The following is a 20,484-nucleotide window of genomic DNA, read 5'->3' on the forward strand; positions in this document are numbered from 1 at the left end:
TGAGGAGCTCTAGTGAGAGCCCCAACCCCACCCACAAAGACATCTGACTGGGCTGATGTAGGGGTCTGTGCCTGGAAGGAGGAGTCCTTAACCCCTGAGAATTTCCAGAGGCAATGAAGCAGAGGGGTCTCCATGCCAAATTGCCATTTGAATCAAAAATCTTGAATGTTGGCCATGAACTAGATAGAGGTGGATGTTGTGTAGGAATGGAGTCCCCCCAGAAAGGCTGGCCCCAGACCAATAAGGTTGAACCCCTCCTTTGTTCTCCTTGCACCTCTGCAGCCTGCCTCCCACCATTCAGCTCCTGCCTAAATGTGACTGTTTCTGACCTTGATTAGCTCTTATTTGAATAAGTGCATCACATACCTGTATTTTAAATGTCTTCATTACCATTTATACACACCACTGTGTTAGTAGCTCTGAAATGGAGATTTTTAGAACAGCAGTTTGGGCACTCACTCTTTGTGGGTGGGAGTTGGAATTGGCACACTCTCTTGGAGAACAAATCTGTCCTAGCAGTCAATTTAAAAATACATATTCCCCACAACCTGGCAAGTTGGGTTAAGTAAAATCCAGATAATGGAATACATGTAGCCAGTAAAAATAGACCTAGATGTCTGGATATTGTTTGCTCATTAAAAAATAAAGTCATGGAAGAGAATGTATAATAAACTCTGTATTTGTAAAAAGTAGGAGGGAATAAATACATATGTGTTCTGTACATGAAAAGAACATATAAAATACCTCTAGAGCTACAAACAGAACCAGTTACAACAATTCCTGGCACCAATTCCTGGCACCACTAAGTTACTCTACCCTTTGATTCTGTGTATTGTTTTAAATTTGTGCTAAATTACTTTATGAAAGTAATATGTCTAGTTGTGGGGCATGATCATGAAATTTCATAAATGCACTTTAGAACTGTAATTATCATATGCTTTACCTCATACTTCAATCCGTCAGCCCAAATGTAAGTCCCTTGTCCATGCATGAATCCTTCTGAAAACATACCCTTCAAAACAAAATAACAGCAAATCCTCAGAATGAAACTTGGTTTTAAGCACCTACTACCACAGGCACAGTTACTTAGAATGGAGCCTTGTCACTCTCTCCCTGTAGAAACATGCCGGCATCACAGCAGCAACATGAGAGCCAGGGTCTGAGCCAGCATGGCATGGGGGTCCACCCTGTCCTAAAAGGGATCTAAAGAGGGATCCCCAAATACCCAGTTCTCTAAAACGTACACCAGGCAATCTGAGTGTCCCTCGCCTGTGTAAGTTGCTAGAAAACAGTATAGTTCAAAACAATTCAAAATTTTTGGTTTTATCACCCAAAATTTTAAAATTTTTTAAAAATTATTTTAACTAGGTAGACAATTACAACCATCATCTGAATATCAGACATTATTACATTCATAAATTTTATGTTCTTGCCCGTTTTCCTTTACTGGGAATCACCAATGTGTGTCCTGAGCCACATATATGTATACATATACTGTCCCTCAGTATCCATGGGAGTTTGGTTCCTGTGACCTTGCTGCTCTGCCACTGCAGCTTATATTAAAACTGAGGGTTTTTTTCCTTTCTTATTCTCCCTCTTTCCCCTCCCTAAGGGAAAATAAGATTATCCTTTTCCCATCCTAGATCACATTATCTGTCTTTGAGTACACACACTAGAGGAATAAAGTAATTCAGACCTTGAGACTGACCTGGACAAGATGATCTAAGACACAGCTACCTCTCAGCGCCTAAAGTAGATTATAATCCCTGACAGGGCACACCTAGAATGGAACCTTTAAATTACCTCTTTAAAAACCCTCAGTTTCCCCTGAGGGGGAGATTCACAACTTCAAGAACAAAAGTCCTCTGTGTTTCTCCTTTACTAGCAGAGAAATAAAACTTTATTTTCCTTTTTTCCTCAAAACCTTGTCTTCATTATTATATTGGCACTGTGGACAAAGACCAAGCTTTTGGTAACACCAGGACCAAAGTCCTTCATATAAAATTATAGAGTATGTACATGTGATCTAACCACACCCTCTATCATTTTATTTACTTGGTGCTGAGGATTAAACCCAGGGCCTCATGCATACTAAGCCTGAGCTCAACCACTGAACTATGTCTCAACCCCCTTCTATATATTTTAAATAATCTCTAGATTACTGGTAATACCTAATGCAATGTAAATGCTAAGTGACCAGCTATTAAACTCTATTACTTAGGAAACAATGAAAAGAAAAAATATCTATACATGCTCAATACAGACACAATTTTTTTCCAGAATACTTTCCATCTGTGGTTGACAAAATATGTGGATGCAGACCCCATGAACATGGCAGGCCAGCTATAGCACTGCTAGTATAGTCTAATGTTGACACATAAGAATAGTCACAAAAAACAACATAGCTGAATGTCTAAGTGCAATCAGAGTAAACAATGATAAAATTACACCCAGACCCTTCTGAAAATCATCTAGTCAGAGGCCAGGTGGGTGAAGGGAGCCTAAACAATGAGTGTCTGCACAAAACAGAACTCAGGTTCTCAGACGCTGCTATGTATGAATGGGGGTTAACTGCAGGCTTGTTAAAATGCAGATTGCTGGACACACTTGGGGCTCCCACTCCACTTCTCAGCAGGTCTGAGTGGAGCCCCAGAATGTGCATTTCTAAAACATTCCCAGGTGATGCATGTGCTGCAGTAGGGACCACACTTTGAGAACTAATGCCCTAACCTGGCCAGCAAGAATCCATTTCAGAATCAATCCAGGTTAACTCACCATAGACAGTGCTGGCAGGCAGGAGTGCAGCCCAGAAATGTCATACTGCAGTCTATGATCCTGTTTTGTCCTATGGAATCAATTCAATGTGTCACACCAGCCAGCATTTTTACTTTAAAAAAACTAAAAAATAATCAGCCCGTATTCACATACTAAGGGTGCTGTTTTCTAGAATGCTGGCTTTCACTATCTTTACACACATACTCACACACGTACACTAGGAATTGTGATCTGAAAATGTGACAAAGCCTGATCTCACCCACCTGAAGCCTGGGGCTGAGTCTCTGGGTCTATCCCTTACCTGGAAAGAGCTTAATGGTAACACCGCTCTCAGGCCTCAGGGATTCAATGTTCTAGGAATTGAAAATCTCTATTGATGTATGAAACATGAGCCACCTTGATGCAAACCAAAACAGAGTATGTTTATAGGGGTGGCCTAAACCAATCCAAGAGCAAAAATCTAACTAGAAACTCACATTGCTAAAAACATTTTTTTTTTTTTTTTAGGGCTAAGTATAGCTCAGTGATAGAACATTTGCCTAGCATGTGAAAGGCCCTGGATTTACTCTCTAGCCCTACAAGTATTAATAATTATTTTTTTAAAGTTGGGTTGTTGACCTGTAGTCCCAACTATCCAGGAGGCTGCAGCAGGAGGATTATTTGAGCCCAGGAGTTTGGGGTCAGTCTGGGCAAAATAGTGAGACTCCACCTCAAAAACAAAAACCAACAGAAAACAATTTAAAGAAAATCCAGCAATGATTGCTTTTTGTCAAAATCATTTGGGTCTTGGGAAAACATGGCAAGTTTACAAATCAAGTAGCTGGCAGTATAGGCCAAGGAAATGGAGAGTGTTGCTTCCCCTCTCAGTGGAAGGACAGGGAAGGCAGCCATGCTCTTTGCACATACCTAGTAATAGACTAAGAGCACCTGGGACAGAAAGGGCAGTCAAGGGCAAAGTGGCTCATGCCTACAATCCCAGCAGCTGGAGAGGCTGAGGCAGGAGGATCAAAGTTCAAAGTCAGCTTTAGCAACTTAGCAAGGCCCTAGACAACTCAGCGAGACCATTTCTAGATGATAAAAAAAAAAAAAATGGGGGGCCAGGGGATGTGGCTGAGTGATTAAGCATCCTTGGGTTCAATCCCTGGTACCAAAAAAATGAAAGGAAGAAAGAAAGAAGGAAAGAAGGGCAGTCTCATTCCTCCCAGCAAAGAGGTCTAATCTAGGATAGCCCCTAGGTGTGAGCTGAAGCAGGGATGGAGCAGGGGTGTGAACTGCTAGATAAACAATGCTGCAAAAGGCCTGCAGAGATAGGTGTGGTGGAGCACACCTGTAATCCCAGCGCCTCAGAAGGCTGAAGCAGGATGATTGTGAGTTCCAAGCCAGCCTTAATGAGGCTCTAAACTCGGCAAGACCCTGTCTCAAAATAAAATACAAAAAAAGGTCTTTGGATGTGGCTCAGTGGGTAAGCCACCCTAGGTTCAATCCCTAGTACCAAAAGAAAAAAAAAAAAAAAAAAAAGTCTGCAGAGGAGAGAAGACCCTGACCAAAATAAGTGAAGCCCTATGGATGCCAGGAGGCAGACACAGGCCAGAGGGGGCAATCATTTAGTGAAGAGTATTCAGTCATGAAAAGGTGCTCCTGAATAGCTTTTATGACAAAGGAAAATAAACACAAATGTTAAGGGGAAAAAAAATCAATGTACTAACACTCAAACTTTCTGGCCTCAGCTACGGAAATTTGTTCTCCTATAATAAGCACACATTTTTTTAAATGTCTGGTAACATTTAAAAAAAATTTTTATAGTTGTAGATGGACAGCATACATTTATTTTATTTGTCCATTTTTATGTGGTGCTGAGGATAGAACCCATGCTAGGCAAGTGCTCTGCCACTGAGTTACAGCCCCAGCCCCAGCACACATTTCTATTACCATGTGAATGAATAGATAAATATCTTCATTGTGGTGTTATTGCAAAGGAAAAAAGCAAAAGCTCTCCAAAAGTATCCAACAGCTATGTAATTAGTTATGACTAGCAAATTAGAACACTACACAATATCAAAAACAATAGGAGGATGGGGATTTAGTGCTTAATGGGTACAGTCTCAGTGTCATTTTGGAATGACAAAAAAGATCTAGAGGTGGGTGATAATGATAGTTGCATAACAATATGAATATACTTAATGCCACTGGGCAGTCCACTTAAAATAATGCTATGTATATTTCACAGTAAAACCATTTATGAAACCATGCAGCAAGCTGAGCATAGTGGTGCACACCTATAACCCCAGTAACTCAGGAGGCTGAGGCAGGAAGATCACAAGTTCAAAGCCAGCCTTGGCAACTTAGCAAGACCCTGTCTCAAAATAAAAAATAAAAAGGGCTGGGGATGTAGCTCAGTGGTTAAGCAACCTTAGGTTAAATCCCTAGGACCAAAAGAAAGAAAAAGAAAACCATGCAGAAATAGATTCACAAATGAAGAAGAAAATTCAAAATGTTACCAATGAAAGTAATATGCCACATAAAAATAATGATATATCCATTAATAGAAACATGGCAAATGGAAAACATTCATGGCAAAATGATGGAAATACTGAGATTTTATTCTTCATCACAATTGGCCTCTATGTCCATGGCTTCCAAGTCTGTAAATGGAACTGACCTCAGATGGATATCTACTATGCTGACATCTACTATGTAGCCAGGCCTACTGTGGTTGCACCTGTACTAAAGACACATCTTTTTTCTTGTCACTCTTCCCTAAATGATACAGTATAACATCCATTTACCTAACATTTATGTTACATATTGTAAGTCATCTAGACATGATTTAAAGTATCTGAGTGTGTATATATATGCAAATACAATTTTATATAAGGGATCTGAGCATTCCAGGATTTGGGTATCTGAGGGGATCTGGAACCAATCCTCCATGATCACCAAGTGACAACTGTTTTTGCTTTAATGATATTCTTAGAACAACAGATAAAAATCAGAGGGAAAAAAAATCTAAAGTGACCATTTCAGTTACCCTGGGCCACAATTTTACCTTAAAAATGTAGCACAGATTCAGGCTAAAATCAGCATGAAGTATTTCCAATTCCTTTTGAAGAATCAATGGATCTTTGGGAAACCTTGCAAATTAAAACATAAGACCTCACACCTTCCTCCTCACCCTGCAAGTTCCAGCAGAGACTCACATGGTAGGTACAACCACCTTGAAAGACTGCAGAGCCTTCTCCTTCGTACAGTCCTCGGACTTTCTCTCCTTCATAGCTACAAAGAAATAAAGCTCAAAGTAATGAGTGATGTGAATAAACCTATATGACAGTGGGTTAAATTGTATAGTTGAAATATACAGTAGAGGTTACCAGGAGCTTGGGGAGGAGTGGGGGACATGGGCTTAGTGTTAAATGGATATTTGGGAAGATGAACAAGTTCTGAAATAGAGCCAGATGATGTAACTGTATTTAATGAAATTTAAACATCGTAACTGTACTTAATGCCATTGAATTATACACTTTATATGGTCAAAACTGTAAATTTTATATTATGTATACTTTACCATAATAAAAATGTTTAAAATTTAAAAAGCAAAAAGACCTATTCTGGACATGGATACAACAGAGTGTGCTGATGAGATAGCTTTGGGAAAGGGAGGTTTTAAGAACAGTGCCCAGATTTTTAGTTCAGAACCAAAAGGATAATGGGTGATTTGTCACACAGTTCACCTGGGGTAAATGAGAAGAAAACAAATGAGCCTGTGATGGGTGTGACCAAATTTGATTTCTTCCAAGAATCCAAGGAAATTAAACTTCAGAAAAATTTATGAACATAATTCAATACATCAGCAAACTAAAAAGAAAATCCAAACATTTGATAAATTTTAGCAATTATTTCTAAAAATTATTCTAACATAATATGAGAAAGCTACTTAAACATAATAGACCAATGAAAAAATAACAGCATGCATGATTTTTAAGAGATGAGAAACAATTCCAACTCAGGAACATGAACAAGATTCCAGTTTGTTTTTTTTTTTAAACTCAGGGGCACTCTACCACTGAGCCACACCCTCAGCCTTAGTGTGTATTTTATTTAGAGATAGGATCTCACTGAGTTGCTTAGCACCTTGCCATTGCTGAGGATGGCCTCAAACTTGCAATCCTCCTGCCTCTGCCTCTCAAGCCGCTGGGACTACAGGAGTGTGCTACTATGCCCAGCAAGATGCCAGCTTTTATCACCAATTATTCAATACCATTTTAGAATTTCTAGTTAATGCAAAAGTTAAGAAATTTAAACAACTGATGTAAATGCTGAAGAAATAGAAAATTATGTGATTATTTACCTATAAAATCCAAATGACTTTATGGTAATAAATAAGAGCAGGAGGGGTGTAGCTCAGTGATAGAGCACTTGCCCAGCACACAGAAGGCCCTGGGTTCCGTCCCCAAAACAAAACTCCAAAAAAAAAAAAAAAAACCAGAAAAAAAACCCAACCCATAATTAACAAGAGTGGTAGGAAGAGGAGAATTGGAATAGGGTGGAAGGGGACAATTAACTTTTTATCATATATTGAATTATTTCACTTGTCATAAGATGCATACATAGCTTCAGGAATTAACAACAATAAATTTAAAAAATATATAAAGGATGTGGAAGAGTTCCTAACAGCCCCATATGGTGGTATCAAGGACACCCCTCTGGCTCCCAGAGCACATATATATCCAGGAGCTCTGGTTGGGAGCCTCCCCCTGCTGTGTCAGGACACTCTATCCTATGGCTCCTGTCTCAAGGTAATTGCAGGCCCCACCTTCCCAAACCAACTCAGTACACACTGCTCTGAGCTTCTCTCAAAATAGCCCACCAGAGAACACAATCCTACACTGCCAACACTGACTATGTTCAATACTTTTTAATATCCCTCTAGAGTGCTCAGCTATAGCTGGGAGTGGGCACACAGTGGAGAGTAAACAGCTGCTGGCATCATGCAGATTGTGAATCTTGACTGAGCACCTACCGGGCCTGAGGCCAGATATGTGAAGTTCTGGTTACATCTCAGCTCCTGAGGAATTTAACCAGGCAGAGAAGCTGAGGGCGAATAACCCAATTACAATGACAGATACATCATATGTATGCATGTAATGAAAAGTAGTAAGTACAGTGATACATAACAGAAAATAGTAACTATGATTAAAGGACTTTAAATTTCAAAGGGCTGGGGGTGTAGCTCGGTGGCAGAGCACTTGCTTAGCATGCACAAGGCCCTAGGTTTCAACCACAGCACCAATAAACAAAAGAAGTGCTGAAAAGGTTGGCCCTTAAAGAGCAGGTGGGATTTGTTTCTGTTCCCAGAAACAAGGGTGTCGGGAGCCATTCTCACACGTGACTGGGTGACTCCCGGTTAGGGTCTGAGGTGCTCTGGCTGTGTGGGAGCTTTCCTGGCCCTCTCCTGTTGAGAGAACCTGTCCGTGTGGGGGTGTAACTGACCACTGACCCCGGAGGCCCAATCACTGACCCTGACCTTGGAGTGCGGCGCCCCCTTCAACCTTCATTGGATGGAATTCTCCCCTGAATTTCTTGTTCCCCAATAAAAGGCTACTCCCTGGTGTGCTCACTCTCTCTCTCCTGCTAGCCCTGAGTAATCCTTGCTGCCCTGCCGGGCGGTTAGAAGAAGAAACCAGAGAGGGGAGCCGTCTCGGACCTGGTCATAGAAAAAGGTAACTGAGTCTGTGTGTTTATTTCGATCTCACTAGCTAACTTTTATGCCAAGAACCTCATTAATGAAACCATTGCGCTGGCCGCATGGTAGACAAGGGAAAACACTCCAGCCAGGGCAGTTGGAGAAGCAAAAACAGAACCAAATGGAATCAGTAGGAAATTGAGGTGGACCTCCCTGTTGGGCAGGGCAGGGTGAAGTGGGCCGGGGTCAGACTGTAGAGCTAAGTGGTTTCATTCTGTACTCAATGGGAAAAAACTCAAGAAATGGTAAGAAAGAGGAATTTAGTGACTAGCCTCCACATAGCTCATGATTCTCACCTTGTATTCATACCCACATGGAATACCAGTGACCTATGTGACCACTAGGCTATTGTAGAGAGCAAGAGGGTGATTTCTGAGACTGGGTCTTGGAATGTGTCATAGAAGACATACTGTAGCTTCTGCCTTTAGATCACTCTCTCTAAGGAAAATCAGGTGCCCTGTCAGGAACTCAGAGGCCCTACAGAGAATGGACCATGTAATCAGGAAATGAGGTCAGGCTTCCTGTCAACAGCCATAGGAGTGAACTCCTTTGAAAGCAGATATGCAGGCTGTCATGCCTTCACATGACAGCATCCAGGGTCAACACCTCAACTGCAACCTCAGGAGACCTCAGCTGTGGGAATCCTGAACCCAGAAACCACAGGAGGTAGCTGTAAGCTGCCAAGTTTGGGATATCTGTTACACAGTGGTGGTTAACTAGTACAGGGAGAAATGTAGACAGCCCTGCATTGGGAAGGTAAATCTAAACAGGAGGCCTCAGGAGAGGCACTGGAAGCAGTCTAGGAAATGTCAGATCACTCTGACAAGAAGGAATGAGGTCTATGCCGAGGGAAATGACTAAGGAGAGAAGAGTGGGGGGAAAAGAAATGTGACAGGCACGGGGAGGACAGTTCTGCTGTGTAGGCCAGGAAGACTGTGGAAGATTGTGTTGCCATTACAGAAATAGGAACAATGGAGAAGGGTACTACTAAAAGAAAAAGAATGACATTCCCAGCAGCCTGCTAAGGTGGGTATTCTCATATTCCCCAATTGAGGACCTGAGGCTCAGCAAGACTCTAGGATGGATGGGGTCAATGTCACAGAGCCAAGACTCAAAGCCGGACTCATCTTAAGTCCTGCAGTCTGTACTTCTGGACAGGGGAGTTTGGAGGAAGTTAAAAATTTGAATCTGATGGGGCTGAGGTTGAGGCTCAGCGGTAGAGTGCTTGCCCAGCATGTACGAGGCCCTGGGTTCAATCCTCAGCACCACATAAAAAATAAATAAAGTAAAGGTATAAAAAAATATATAAGAAAAAATTTGAATCTGAAATTCTAGAAAAGAACTAAAGAAAGTAGTTTTTATACAGTCATCCAGGGAGATGTTAGGTAAAGCTACAATGAGAGAAGAGATTGCCTTAGAGAGGACATAAAAGTGATAGAAAAGGGAGTCTGGAAAAGGCAGCCCCCAGAAACCTCAATGGGGCAAAGCCAGCACCACAAAAAGGATCACACAAAGACAGAGCCTAAAGAATGGTTTTCAGAGGTGGAACAATTATGTGATGATCATAAAAATGTGTGAGGATTCACACGCTTGCAGTGAAGCACACTTTTGAGAAACACCTGATTCACAGCATTCAATCCTGCCCCGCCCTGTGAAAGTCACCTTTCCACTATGAGTTTGGTCAGAATGGGTTCTTCATACTGAGTGGCATCTTCACTCTGTTGAAGAGCTTTAGACTCTCTTTTGGGTAATGGTTCCTTAAGTGGCAATTCCAGTGCCTGGATGCCACTTGGGGGCGGTTCTTGCCTAAGAGCACTGCCATCTTGCTTGGAAAACTCTGGAAACTCTGAGCCAGAAGAGGGAGAATGGGCTGACTTATCTCCTTTTTTGTCTGCTTTTTTCTTTTCTTTCACCATTGCCTTTGGAAGTCCTAGAGTTTATATATAAATATCCAATGGGTCCTTCAGTTGATATCTGTTTTAAAGCCTGATGAGTTTTATCTGAAAAATAAAAATTATGCCTCTAAATACTTGGAAGTCTCACTTATAAAAACTTAGCCTTATAACAGTATCATTATCATTCTCCTAAAACCTGAAAAAATAATTACAAGTATCACTAGGTTTTTTTTAATTAAAAAAAAAATACAATCTCAACATCACACTGGTGGTTCCTGAAATTTTTAGCACTGGAACCCCAGCTAACATGCTTTATTTTTCTATTAGTACCGCAATAAGGATAATCCTATACGCAAAAATGACTACCTGGTGGCTGGAGTGTGGCTCAGCAGTAGAGCACTTGCCTCCCACGTGTAAGGCACTGGGTTCGATTCTCAGAACCACATAAAAGTAAATATACAAAATAAAAATATTGCATCCATGTGTTAACATTTTTAAAAATGACTACCTAGTCCCTAAGATCTTACATGCTGTCAAATCATACGTTAAGAGCCCCTCTCCTAATGTGAGCATTGTGAAGCGTTCAAGAGTTGGGGTAGGCCCTGCATCTCACTTTATCAGCTCTATGACTTTAAGTAAGTTGCTTAATTTCCTTTTCTTGGATATCAAAAAGAAATAACAATAACTTGTCTCACCACAAAGATTAAATGAGATGATGCACAGAAAAATCTCTTACAGGATACAGAGCAGTTGATAAATGGATTGATTATTTTAAATAGTTACTTTTCCTTTTTTGAACTTGAAATCCCTGGCTACCTACTCCCTGTAACAATATCACCTCTTACAGGCCAGAGGAGAAAATATATGCCAACAATATGTCCAAAAATCTCAAGGCTGAGAAGGGCAGGGTTCCAAAGCCACAGTTTTCATTACCCTCCCAAACTGGCCCCACCAGAAACATCCTAGTCCACTAGTAAGGACACACAGACATGTCCTGGGAGTCAGGCCTCTGCTCATGCATTCTACAATGTGAGGGACTCTATCTGATGGCATCCTCTGGACCCCACTTGGCCAGTTCAATCCCACCTCCAGGCTTCTCTCTGCCTTCAAAACCCACATTGCTCTTTCCCTGGACCCCAATTATTGCCTCAGCAAAACCATCCTTAGCAGTCCAGCCCAAACTGCTCTCATCCGGATCTTTACAGGCCTACTGTCCTCTATCAGTGAAATTCAAACTACAAATTAACTTCATTTTTCACAGTGTTTTCTATTAAAGCCCCTCTGTCCTAGGCTTAAGCAGCAGCTTCAGTTGCAAACCCCGTTTTCTGAGCCTTGGGTCCAGCGTTGCTCTGCCCTGCCTCAGGTCCCTCGCCCATCACGCACATGCTAAGATCCTAGGAGGCTGAGGAAACACCCGACCAGGTCCTTATACTATTATGGTACGCAGGGGTCCCCCGGGTACTCACTGCTCAGACGCCCAGGGCGCCGCAGACCCAGAAGTGGCGCAGGGGCACGCGTCCCGCGTCCCGGAACTAGGTCCGTCTCCCGGCAACCACGTTGCCACACGCTAGGCCCCTCCCCCTTAAAGGGGCCGCCACTGCAAATCCGCTGAGCAGCCCATTCTGGTCCTTAAGGCAGGAGGAAAAAGTGCTGGAGCTGGACGCATTTGGCCTGAGTTTTCCTGGCTTTGGTAAATGCCCTGCACGACTTCTTGGCTTCTCCACAGGTTTCTTCACTAAGAAACAGGCATCAGTTTTCCATTGCTGCCTTTTTAAACAAATCACCACAAACACAGTGGCTTAAAACAATAAGTTTATTATCTTACAGTTCTATAAGTTAGTCCGCGAGGGTTGGTCTTTCTGGAGGTTCCAGGGAAGAATTAATTTTCTTGTCTTTTTCCACTTCTAGTGATGCCTTAGCTAGTGTAGCCTTCTTTTTTTTTTTTTTTTTTTTTTAAAGAGAGAGAGAATTTTTAATATTTATTTTTTAGTTTTCAGCAGACACAACATCTTTGTACGTGGTGCTGAGGATCAGCTCAGATCCTGATCTGAGGTGCTGAGGATCGAACCTGGGCCGCACGCATGCCAGGCGAGCGCGCTACCGCTTCAGCCACATCCCCAGCCCCTAGTGTAGCCTTCTTCCATCTTCAAAATCACCAACACTGCATCTCCCTGACCAGCTGGAGCTGGGAGGGTGGTCTCTACTCTGAAGTCTCCTGTGAGAGACTGGGCTAATTTAACTTAAAAACTCTGCAGAGTTCCTTTTGCCATGCAAGATGACATCCCACACTCTGAGGATTAGGACCCAGCCATCTTGGTGGGGCATCATAATGCCTAAAGCAATTCCCAATTCGTAGAGTTCTTGTGGATATTAAATGAGATCATGCAGAAACACAATCAGTATACAGCTTGGCACATTGAATGCAATGACTACTGTCTGGTTACATCTGAGGAATGCTATACTTTGGAGGCCTGCTCTCCTAAGAGGCCACTCTCTGGGGAAAGGGGTGGCAGTGCGTTGCTCATACTTGTCATCACTGTACCCCTACCAACATTTGGAATCCATAGTAAAAGTAAAGTAAAAAAAAAAAAAAAAGGCATTTTTACTTCCATTTTTGGCAACAGTTCAAATGGGGAGAGCCCATGAAGGAAACACCTGCAGTTCACATCCCAAGGAAACCAAATCACAGTATGAAGGTACAGAAATATCAAAATCTTTTCTTTCCCTCTGCCTAGAACAGCAGTTTCCAAATGCTTGCTGCACTGGGAGCACTTAAAAATAGCAACACCATCCTCATTCAGTCATTTGTTTTAGCCAAGCAGAGAATTCTCTTTGCATTTTTGTGATTAGTTCTTTTTTAAATTTAAAATGCATTAGGGTTGAGAATAACTAACCCAAAAGAACCATAATCTTAAGCTAATGAATTTCAACCAAAATGAATTTAATGATCACTGAGGGTGGAAAGCTGCAGACTAAAATACCTCCAGCCGAACCGAGGCCTAGGTAACTTCCAAAGTATTCTTATTTTTGTAAAATAAGTTCTTGCCTGTATACACATATACATTCAAATGCAGAACAAAAAAAAAAATTGCAAGCAACGCTCCACATGGTTTGAAAGATTCTCAAGTCTTTTTTTTTTTTTTTTTGAGACAGGGTCTCAAATATGTTTTCTAGGTTGGGTTGGAACTCCTAGGCTCAAGCAATCTCCTGCCTCAGCTTCCTGAGTAGTTGGGACAACAGGAGCACATCACCAACACCTGGCTTAAGATCATTTTTAAGTGGATCTGGTACATTTTTTTTAAAGTAGCAGGTTAATTTTGAAACAAAAAGTGTTACTTAAGACCCTGTCTTTCAATAAAATCTACAAAGAAAATGACAAGTGTCAGTTCTGAGAAATGACATCCAGATTGGCAATGTGCCTCATGGTTGGCCTTCCATGGGGACAGTTCCAGGGGTGGTCCATCTCACCCATGTGGGTAATGAGCTTCTTCATCTCGCTTGTGTTAAGAGCGGTGCCAATCATCACCTGAGTACAAGACACAATGGTGTAGAGTTTTACTGGTCTTTGTTACAATACTCTTCAGAAGCACTCTTCTCTACAATAAACTTCCCCAAAGACGCCCCCTTCTGCTATCTCAGCCCTCTGCCTTTTGGTGGGTCTAGGGCAGCTCCAGCATGGCAGTACCACCTCTCCTTGAGACACCAACCCAGCCCCTCCAGAACCCAACCACTCTCAGCAGCTCCACCCTGTCTGCTCCAGCCACCCTCACCTTTCACTAGGGCAACTGCAATGGCCCTACTGTGGCACCACAGGGACCTTCTAGGCTGGAGGCAGACAAACAATAAACAAGTTAACAGAGAAGCAGGATGAGTACCACACATGGGGCTGTGCAGATGGGAGGGAGCCAGGCCACGTGAAGAGCTGAGGGGCAGACCCAGGCAGAGGGAAGAGTAGAAGAAGGGATGGAGCGGAACAGGTGGAGTGGTTGTGGAGCTAGAGAGGGCCAGCACAGCTGGAGCACAGAAGGGGCTGGAAGGATGAGCAGGGCATAGCATAGGCCTCCTGGGCAGGCAGTGAAAGAAGAGAGCCCAAGGGGGCAGGCACAAGGGGCAGAGGAAGAAGAGATGCATCAGGATGCAAACTCCAGGGCAAAAATAAAGCTGATGTTCTATGGTTCTAGGGTCTTCAGCCGTGAAGACAGAGAGGTAAAGTGCCTGTCCTGCTCAGTCACTCACTCAGACTCCAGGGTTGGAAGGTCAGTGTTAGATCTTCATCAAACAAACACCTATCAGATTCTGAGTCCTCTTCTAATTAAACTCTTCCCTGGAGTAATTTCATCCAGTCTCACAGCTATGAATTCTACCCGTCTGATCAGCAGCTCTGACACTTCCCTGGAGCCCAAGACTCACCGATGCACTGTTTTCAGACACCTGGCTTAGAGTCACATGGGACCTCACACACAGCATGTCTACAGCAGTGCTCTTCACCCTGCCTGCTCCCTAGATGCTCTAGCCCTTCCCAAGCACTCCACCCCCATCCAATGTTCCACACACTCCCCTGAAATTCCACCTCCTTCTTGACTCCAGACCCAGCACACCTCACAGCTTTGCTTCCACATGTCCCTCTCAAAGCACATGGACCAGCCTCTGGACCTATTCAAACACCCTAAACCTTTGGATTTGCTATTTCTTCTAACCAGAAAGTTCTTACCCAAGGTAGCAGCTCACACAGCCATTCCCTGACTGCCTGTCTCACCTGTTCATCTCATTCCTCTGGTTGTTCCCTATCCCAACCACTATGGGAATTTCTTTACAGCACTCACATCTAAGGTGTCATGTATTTTTGTTTATTTCTCCCCATGAAACAATCAGCTCCACATGAGCAGGGACCTCACCAGCCTAGTTACCTCTGTGTCCTCACATCTGGAACAAGGTTGGTCACAAAGTGGGCTCAAGGAATATATGCTGAATAAATAAGGAATGTGACAAAGTGACACAGCCATTTACTGGACTTGGACATCATCAGGTTAATCCCTAGCCATTGCTACTATTTCCACTATAGATCTAGGCAACAGCAGGGACACAACAATGGCCACTGTGGAACACCTGTGACTCAATGACTCCACAGGAGCATAGATGGCATGGTTTTGGCCTGGCAGCAGCAAACCTTTCTCAACCAAAGTTGCTGTTGCTATTACCCACAAGGACCATGGACAGGCAAGGTGCATGCAGAGCTGACCATGCTAGGGCCAACAAAAGCCCCAAGGCAGAATACTGCTTAACTATGTGGAAAAAGGGCAATAGGCGTGAATTAGAGGTCAAAGATAACACAGACCTGCTGGCTGGTATGTTGTACTAATAGAGATGATCTTGGCATAACGTGTTCTGTGGCGATCATGAAGACATTCAACAACACTGACCCAATCAGGAGCTGAACTGAGAATTTCCTAAGACCACGGGCATGAGCAGACCCACCATGCCCCGCAGTGGAGCTTTCTGTACTTACAGACTTCCGACAGGCTCTGGAGGCAAACATCTGCCTGACTCGGGATGGCCGGCACATGACCCCAGGGCTGTCACTCAGCATAAAGATCAGCTCATCTATATCTTGGGGTCCAAAAGTCCAGTTTTTACTGGTTGGCAAGGAAATCAACTTAGCTCTTTCGGTGACTGGAGCTAAAAGAATAAAAGTTTGAGAAAAATCCATTATTTGAGAAATATCCATTATTTGAGTACTACTGCAAAGGAACATCTGAAGACACAAAATGCTTCTTGGGAAGCCTTTGCACCTTTTACAAAATTAATAAACTGATTAAATAATGTCAAAGACTGTTCCCAGCTCTTAAAAAAATACCACAATTTGGTAGTCCTGATTACTAACTTACCATCTTCATCAATGACAAAATCAAAGCCATTCTTTCTGAATATTTCCAGATTTTCTATCAGGACAGCTTCATTGACAGCAGTTAAATTGAGGGTCTGAGGTCTGAAAAACAGGAGATTCACACTGTAACTTGACATCAACATTTACCCATAAAGCAGAAATGAAAGTGAAACATTAAGCTGGATGTGGTTGTATGCCTGAAATCCCAGCGGCTCAGGAGGCTGAGGCAGAAGGATCACAAGTTCAAAGCCAGCCTCAGCAATGGTAAGGCACTAAGCAACTCAGTGAGACCCTGTCTCTAAATAAAATACAAAATAGGGCTGGGGATGTGGCTCAGTGGTCAAGTTCAATCCCCAGTACCAAAAAAAAAAAAAAAAAGAGAGTGAAACATTAATATCATATACTAACTTTCAAAAAATGATATAACATTATTCAGCTCTGGACCTTTCCACTATTCATCACAAAAACCTCCTGCTCTATTTCTTTTAGTTTTCTTTTTCTTATAAAGTTCATATTAAAATTTAATGTGAAAATACAAAAGTAGTTTGCTTTCTCCTCAATCTGCCATCCTATCCCAGGGACCAGGTCTTTTTTCAGATCTTCTCCTTAAGGATAAAACTATGCCAACATTTCCACTTCACAATAAAGATCATTTGAAAACAATGAACATGAACAAGAATTTTGCTATCCTGCTCCCTCCTCTGCCTGCATTTCTTATCCACTCATCTTCTCCTACTGGATTCATAATAAGACAACACTGCTGAACACAGGAAATAGTCTGGTGAGCAAACAGAGACTCGGTCTCTTATATTAGTGAGAAAGACAGACACTAAACAGACAGTCAAATCAATTATAACTACAAACAACAGTGAGATAGGGAAGAAAAGACATCCAGTGCCAAAAGAGCATACAGCAAGTGGGCCTTGGCTCTAAGGTCAGGGGAAAAGCTGAGCTATGAGGACAAGGAGGGCAAATCAGGTAAAGGGAGAGAGGTAGGTATGGGATGAGTGTTCCCAGCAGAGAGAACCATCTGTGCAAAGGCACTCCAAAGGACTGCTCATGCTCCCAGCACCACAGGTAAAGACACACGTCAGGGCTGGGATTGTAGCTTAGTGGTACATGCTTGCCTAGCACATGTGAAGCACTGTGTTCGAATCCTCAGCATCGCTTAAAAGTAAATAAATAAAACAAAAGTATTGTGTCCATGTATAACAAAATATATTTAAAAAAAAAAGACACATTTCATTCTTCTCAATGAATTCCATGGCTGAATTAATCAGGATGGCCAGGATAAAGCCAGAGTGGCTCAAGAAAATAAGAAGGGAAAATAGAAAATGCTAAAGAGTTCATCAATGGCAAACTGTGCAGGGTCTCATAGGCTAGGAAGGAATTTTAGTCTTTATCCTTTAATCTTGAAGTGTGATCCATGTGGAACCCAAAGTGGCCTGTGATTATCTAGTTTAACTTGTGATGTTGCACATTTATGCAAAATGTCAAAAGATCCCGTGAAACAAGCAGAAATATGTACACATTATAAAGCAGCTCACCAAATATCTTCACCATTACCACTTACTCCTGCGGAAAATGAAAAGGATTAATGCGTTCCATGGGAAATGGAGCATTCAGTAAGCTGGACACACTTTCCCAGCTGAGGACTATTTGGGGGGATGTTTCTCTATGCCCCATCTACCCCTTGTAGTCTGAGTTCATTTATCTATATAGTTTTATTTCCCAAATGAAATCAGTGACCTCTCGTAACCCCGCTTAAGACAAACCTGCTGGTTTACATGACAACCATCACAGCCCCTTGAATGGTGGTCACTGAAAACATTCAAACTTGACACAGGGGAGAGAAGTGCTGACTTCTTCAGCAATAAGCCACTGCAACAAGCCACTGAAACTGATCTGCTACACGGGTAGACTGAGCTGCACACTCTGCTGCCTTTCTGAACACACAACCCTTCTGCACTGTAACTATGAATACTGTGAACTATCAGTTGCTCTTCACCAAAATAATTTTTTGGCCAACCAGTGAGCCACATTTTTGAAAAGCTAAGAAATTCTTTTTTTTTTTTAAAGAGAGAGCGAGAGCGAGAGAGAGAGAGAGAGAGAGAACGAGGGAATATCTTTAATATTTATTTTTTAGTTTTCGGCGGACACAACATCTTTGTTTGTATGTGATGTTGAGGATCAAACCCGGGCCGCACGCATGCCAGGCGAGCGTGCTACCGCCTGAGCCACATCCCCAGCGTCGAAAAGCAAAAAAATTCTAATACCTAAGGAACACATCAGCTAAGTGCCCTCTAGCAGGTTTTTTAGCATCTCTGTGTGGGCTTCAGTTTTGTCACCTGTGAAATAGTGATGGAAACAGTAAGTGTCTTGTAGGTTTGTGAGGATTAAATAAACCAGTGCATGCAAATTGCTTCAATAGTCCCCGGCACATGATAAGCACCTAAGAAATGACAGCCAGGACTAGTACTACATAAAAAGTGTAAAACTGCTGCATGGATGTCCATGGCAAAGACTAACATGCACATAAGCAGACACTTATAAGTTCTTCAATCTTAAATGAGGGGAAGAACTGGGAAAATAGCAGTGAAAATCTTGGACTCTATGTGAACTTACGCAATGAGCCTCTGAGCCTGGAGAACAGTGTGCTGCTGCAGCATCTCGAAGTTGTACTTCTCGTCAGCGGCATGCTGGTCCACGAGGAAGATGTCCTCCTTCAGTTTGGTTATTATAAATCCCAAGTTAAATTGACCAAGGACCTCCATCTCTGCAAACATTGTTTTACTGCATTAAGAAAACATTCATTATAAGAAATCTTATAGATTATTTTATGATTACAATCCCACTTTCTACAGATAACACTGATTATTCATTCATCCAACTTCCCAGAGATGACATTATTCACAGACTTTCATAATTTGATATATATATCCTTCTAGACCTTTTGCCTATACAAAAATTTGTTATTAAAAAAATAAAAATTAAACTTTATTCTTCACACCACTCTACTTCCATCACTTAACACATTGTAGTATTCTTCTCAGATCCACACACATATACCTACTTCATTCTTTTTTTTTTTTTTTTTTTTTTAAAGAGAGAGAGAGAGAGAGGAGAGAGAGAGAGAATTTTAATATTTATTTTTTAGTTTTCGGCAGACACGACATCTTTGTATGTGGTGCTGAGGATCAAACCCGGGCCGCACCCATGCCAGGCAAGCGTGCTACCACTTGAGTCACATCCCCAGCCTCTACTTCATTCTTTTGACTGGCCACATAGGAACTCACTGTGTAGATGCAGCATACTTTGACAAATTCTCTACTGAATGAAAGACATTCAGTTGGCCAACCAATGAGCAACATTTCTGAACAGCTAAAAAATTCTAATAATGCACACAAAGCTGCAACAAGACCTGCTCACTCATAGGAGTGTTTCTGTGAGATTAGTCCCTACAATTATGTATGTACACTTTTTTCTTTTCAGAGCAAATCTGTAAAAGTTTGTGCTCCTAGGGCTGGGGCTAGAGCTCAGTGGTAGAGTGCTCGTCTTGCATGTGTGAGGCCCTGGACTCAATCCTCAGCACCACATAAATAAATGTATTGTGTCTACCTACAACTAAAAAAAATATTAAGAAAAAAAAGTTTGCGCTCCCACCAATAGTAAGTATAACTTTCTGCAAATCCTGGGTATTAATCCTTTTATTATCTGCCAGGTTTAACTACTAAGTCCCTTGGTAGGTGACTTCAAAATCTAACTCAACACTGTGTAGGTCAATGCAGACCAGAGACAGACCTCAACCTTCACATAAGAGATAGATATAGTAACCCTGAAACCCACACAATTAAATTTTAGGAACATTTATTTTCCTCAACATCAGCCCCAGCTACTACAAAAAGCAAGACTGTTAGAGCTTATCACATGCACATCAGATAAAGCACAAATCTCTAGGATATATGAAGAACTCATAAATACAAATAAGCCAATCAATAAATGGGTCAAAGAAATGAACAGAGACTTCTCAGAAGATATACAATGAATCAACAAATATTTCTGCAATTACAGAAATGCAAATCAAAACTACTCTTAAGATTTCATCTCACTCCAGTCAGAATGGCAGCTATTAAGAATACAAACAATTGGGGGCTGGGGTTGTGGCTCAACAGTACAGCACATGCAAAGCC

General features: G+C 42.0%; 2 protein-coding genes across 2 annotated transcripts in view; both read right to left on the reverse strand.

The window, feature by feature from the left end:
- The window catches only part of Rsph10b (radial spoke head 10 homolog B), a 49,685-nt gene extending 39,182 nt beyond the window's left edge, over positions 1 to 10,503 (reverse strand). Inside the window, exons 1-3 of the mRNA XM_076840540.1 lie at positions 10,178 to 10,503; positions 5,973 to 6,048; positions 944 to 1,012 (exon numbers count right to left, since the gene is read on the reverse strand). Coding sequence (XP_076696655.1) covers positions 944 to 1,012; positions 5,973 to 6,048; positions 10,178 to 10,431 — 399 coding nt within the window. The 5' untranslated portion in view covers positions 10,432 to 10,503. The remainder of the gene's footprint in view (positions 1 to 943; positions 1,013 to 5,972; positions 6,049 to 10,177) is intronic.
- Positions 10,504 to 12,235: 1,732 nt separating this feature from the next.
- Pms2 (PMS1 homolog 2, mismatch repair system component) overlaps positions 12,236 to 20,484 on the reverse strand; it is a 34,108-nt gene continuing 25,859 nt past the window's right edge. Inside the window, exons 12-16 of the mRNA XM_076839753.1 lie at positions 18,920 to 19,087; positions 16,296 to 16,396; positions 15,917 to 16,086; positions 12,545 to 13,936; positions 12,236 to 12,339 (exon numbers count right to left, since the gene is read on the reverse strand). Coding sequence (XP_076695868.1) covers positions 13,793 to 13,936; positions 15,917 to 16,086; positions 16,296 to 16,396; positions 18,920 to 19,087 — 583 coding nt within the window. The 3' untranslated portion in view covers positions 12,236 to 12,339; positions 12,545 to 13,792. The remainder of the gene's footprint in view (positions 12,340 to 12,544; positions 13,937 to 15,916; positions 16,087 to 16,295; positions 16,397 to 18,919; positions 19,088 to 20,484) is intronic.

The sequence above is a fragment of the Callospermophilus lateralis genome, chromosome 19 (assembly GCF_048772815.1).
Source record: "Callospermophilus lateralis isolate mCalLat2 chromosome 19, mCalLat2.hap1, whole genome shotgun sequence".
Classification (NCBI taxonomy): domain Eukaryota; kingdom Metazoa; phylum Chordata; class Mammalia; order Rodentia; family Sciuridae; genus Callospermophilus; species Callospermophilus lateralis.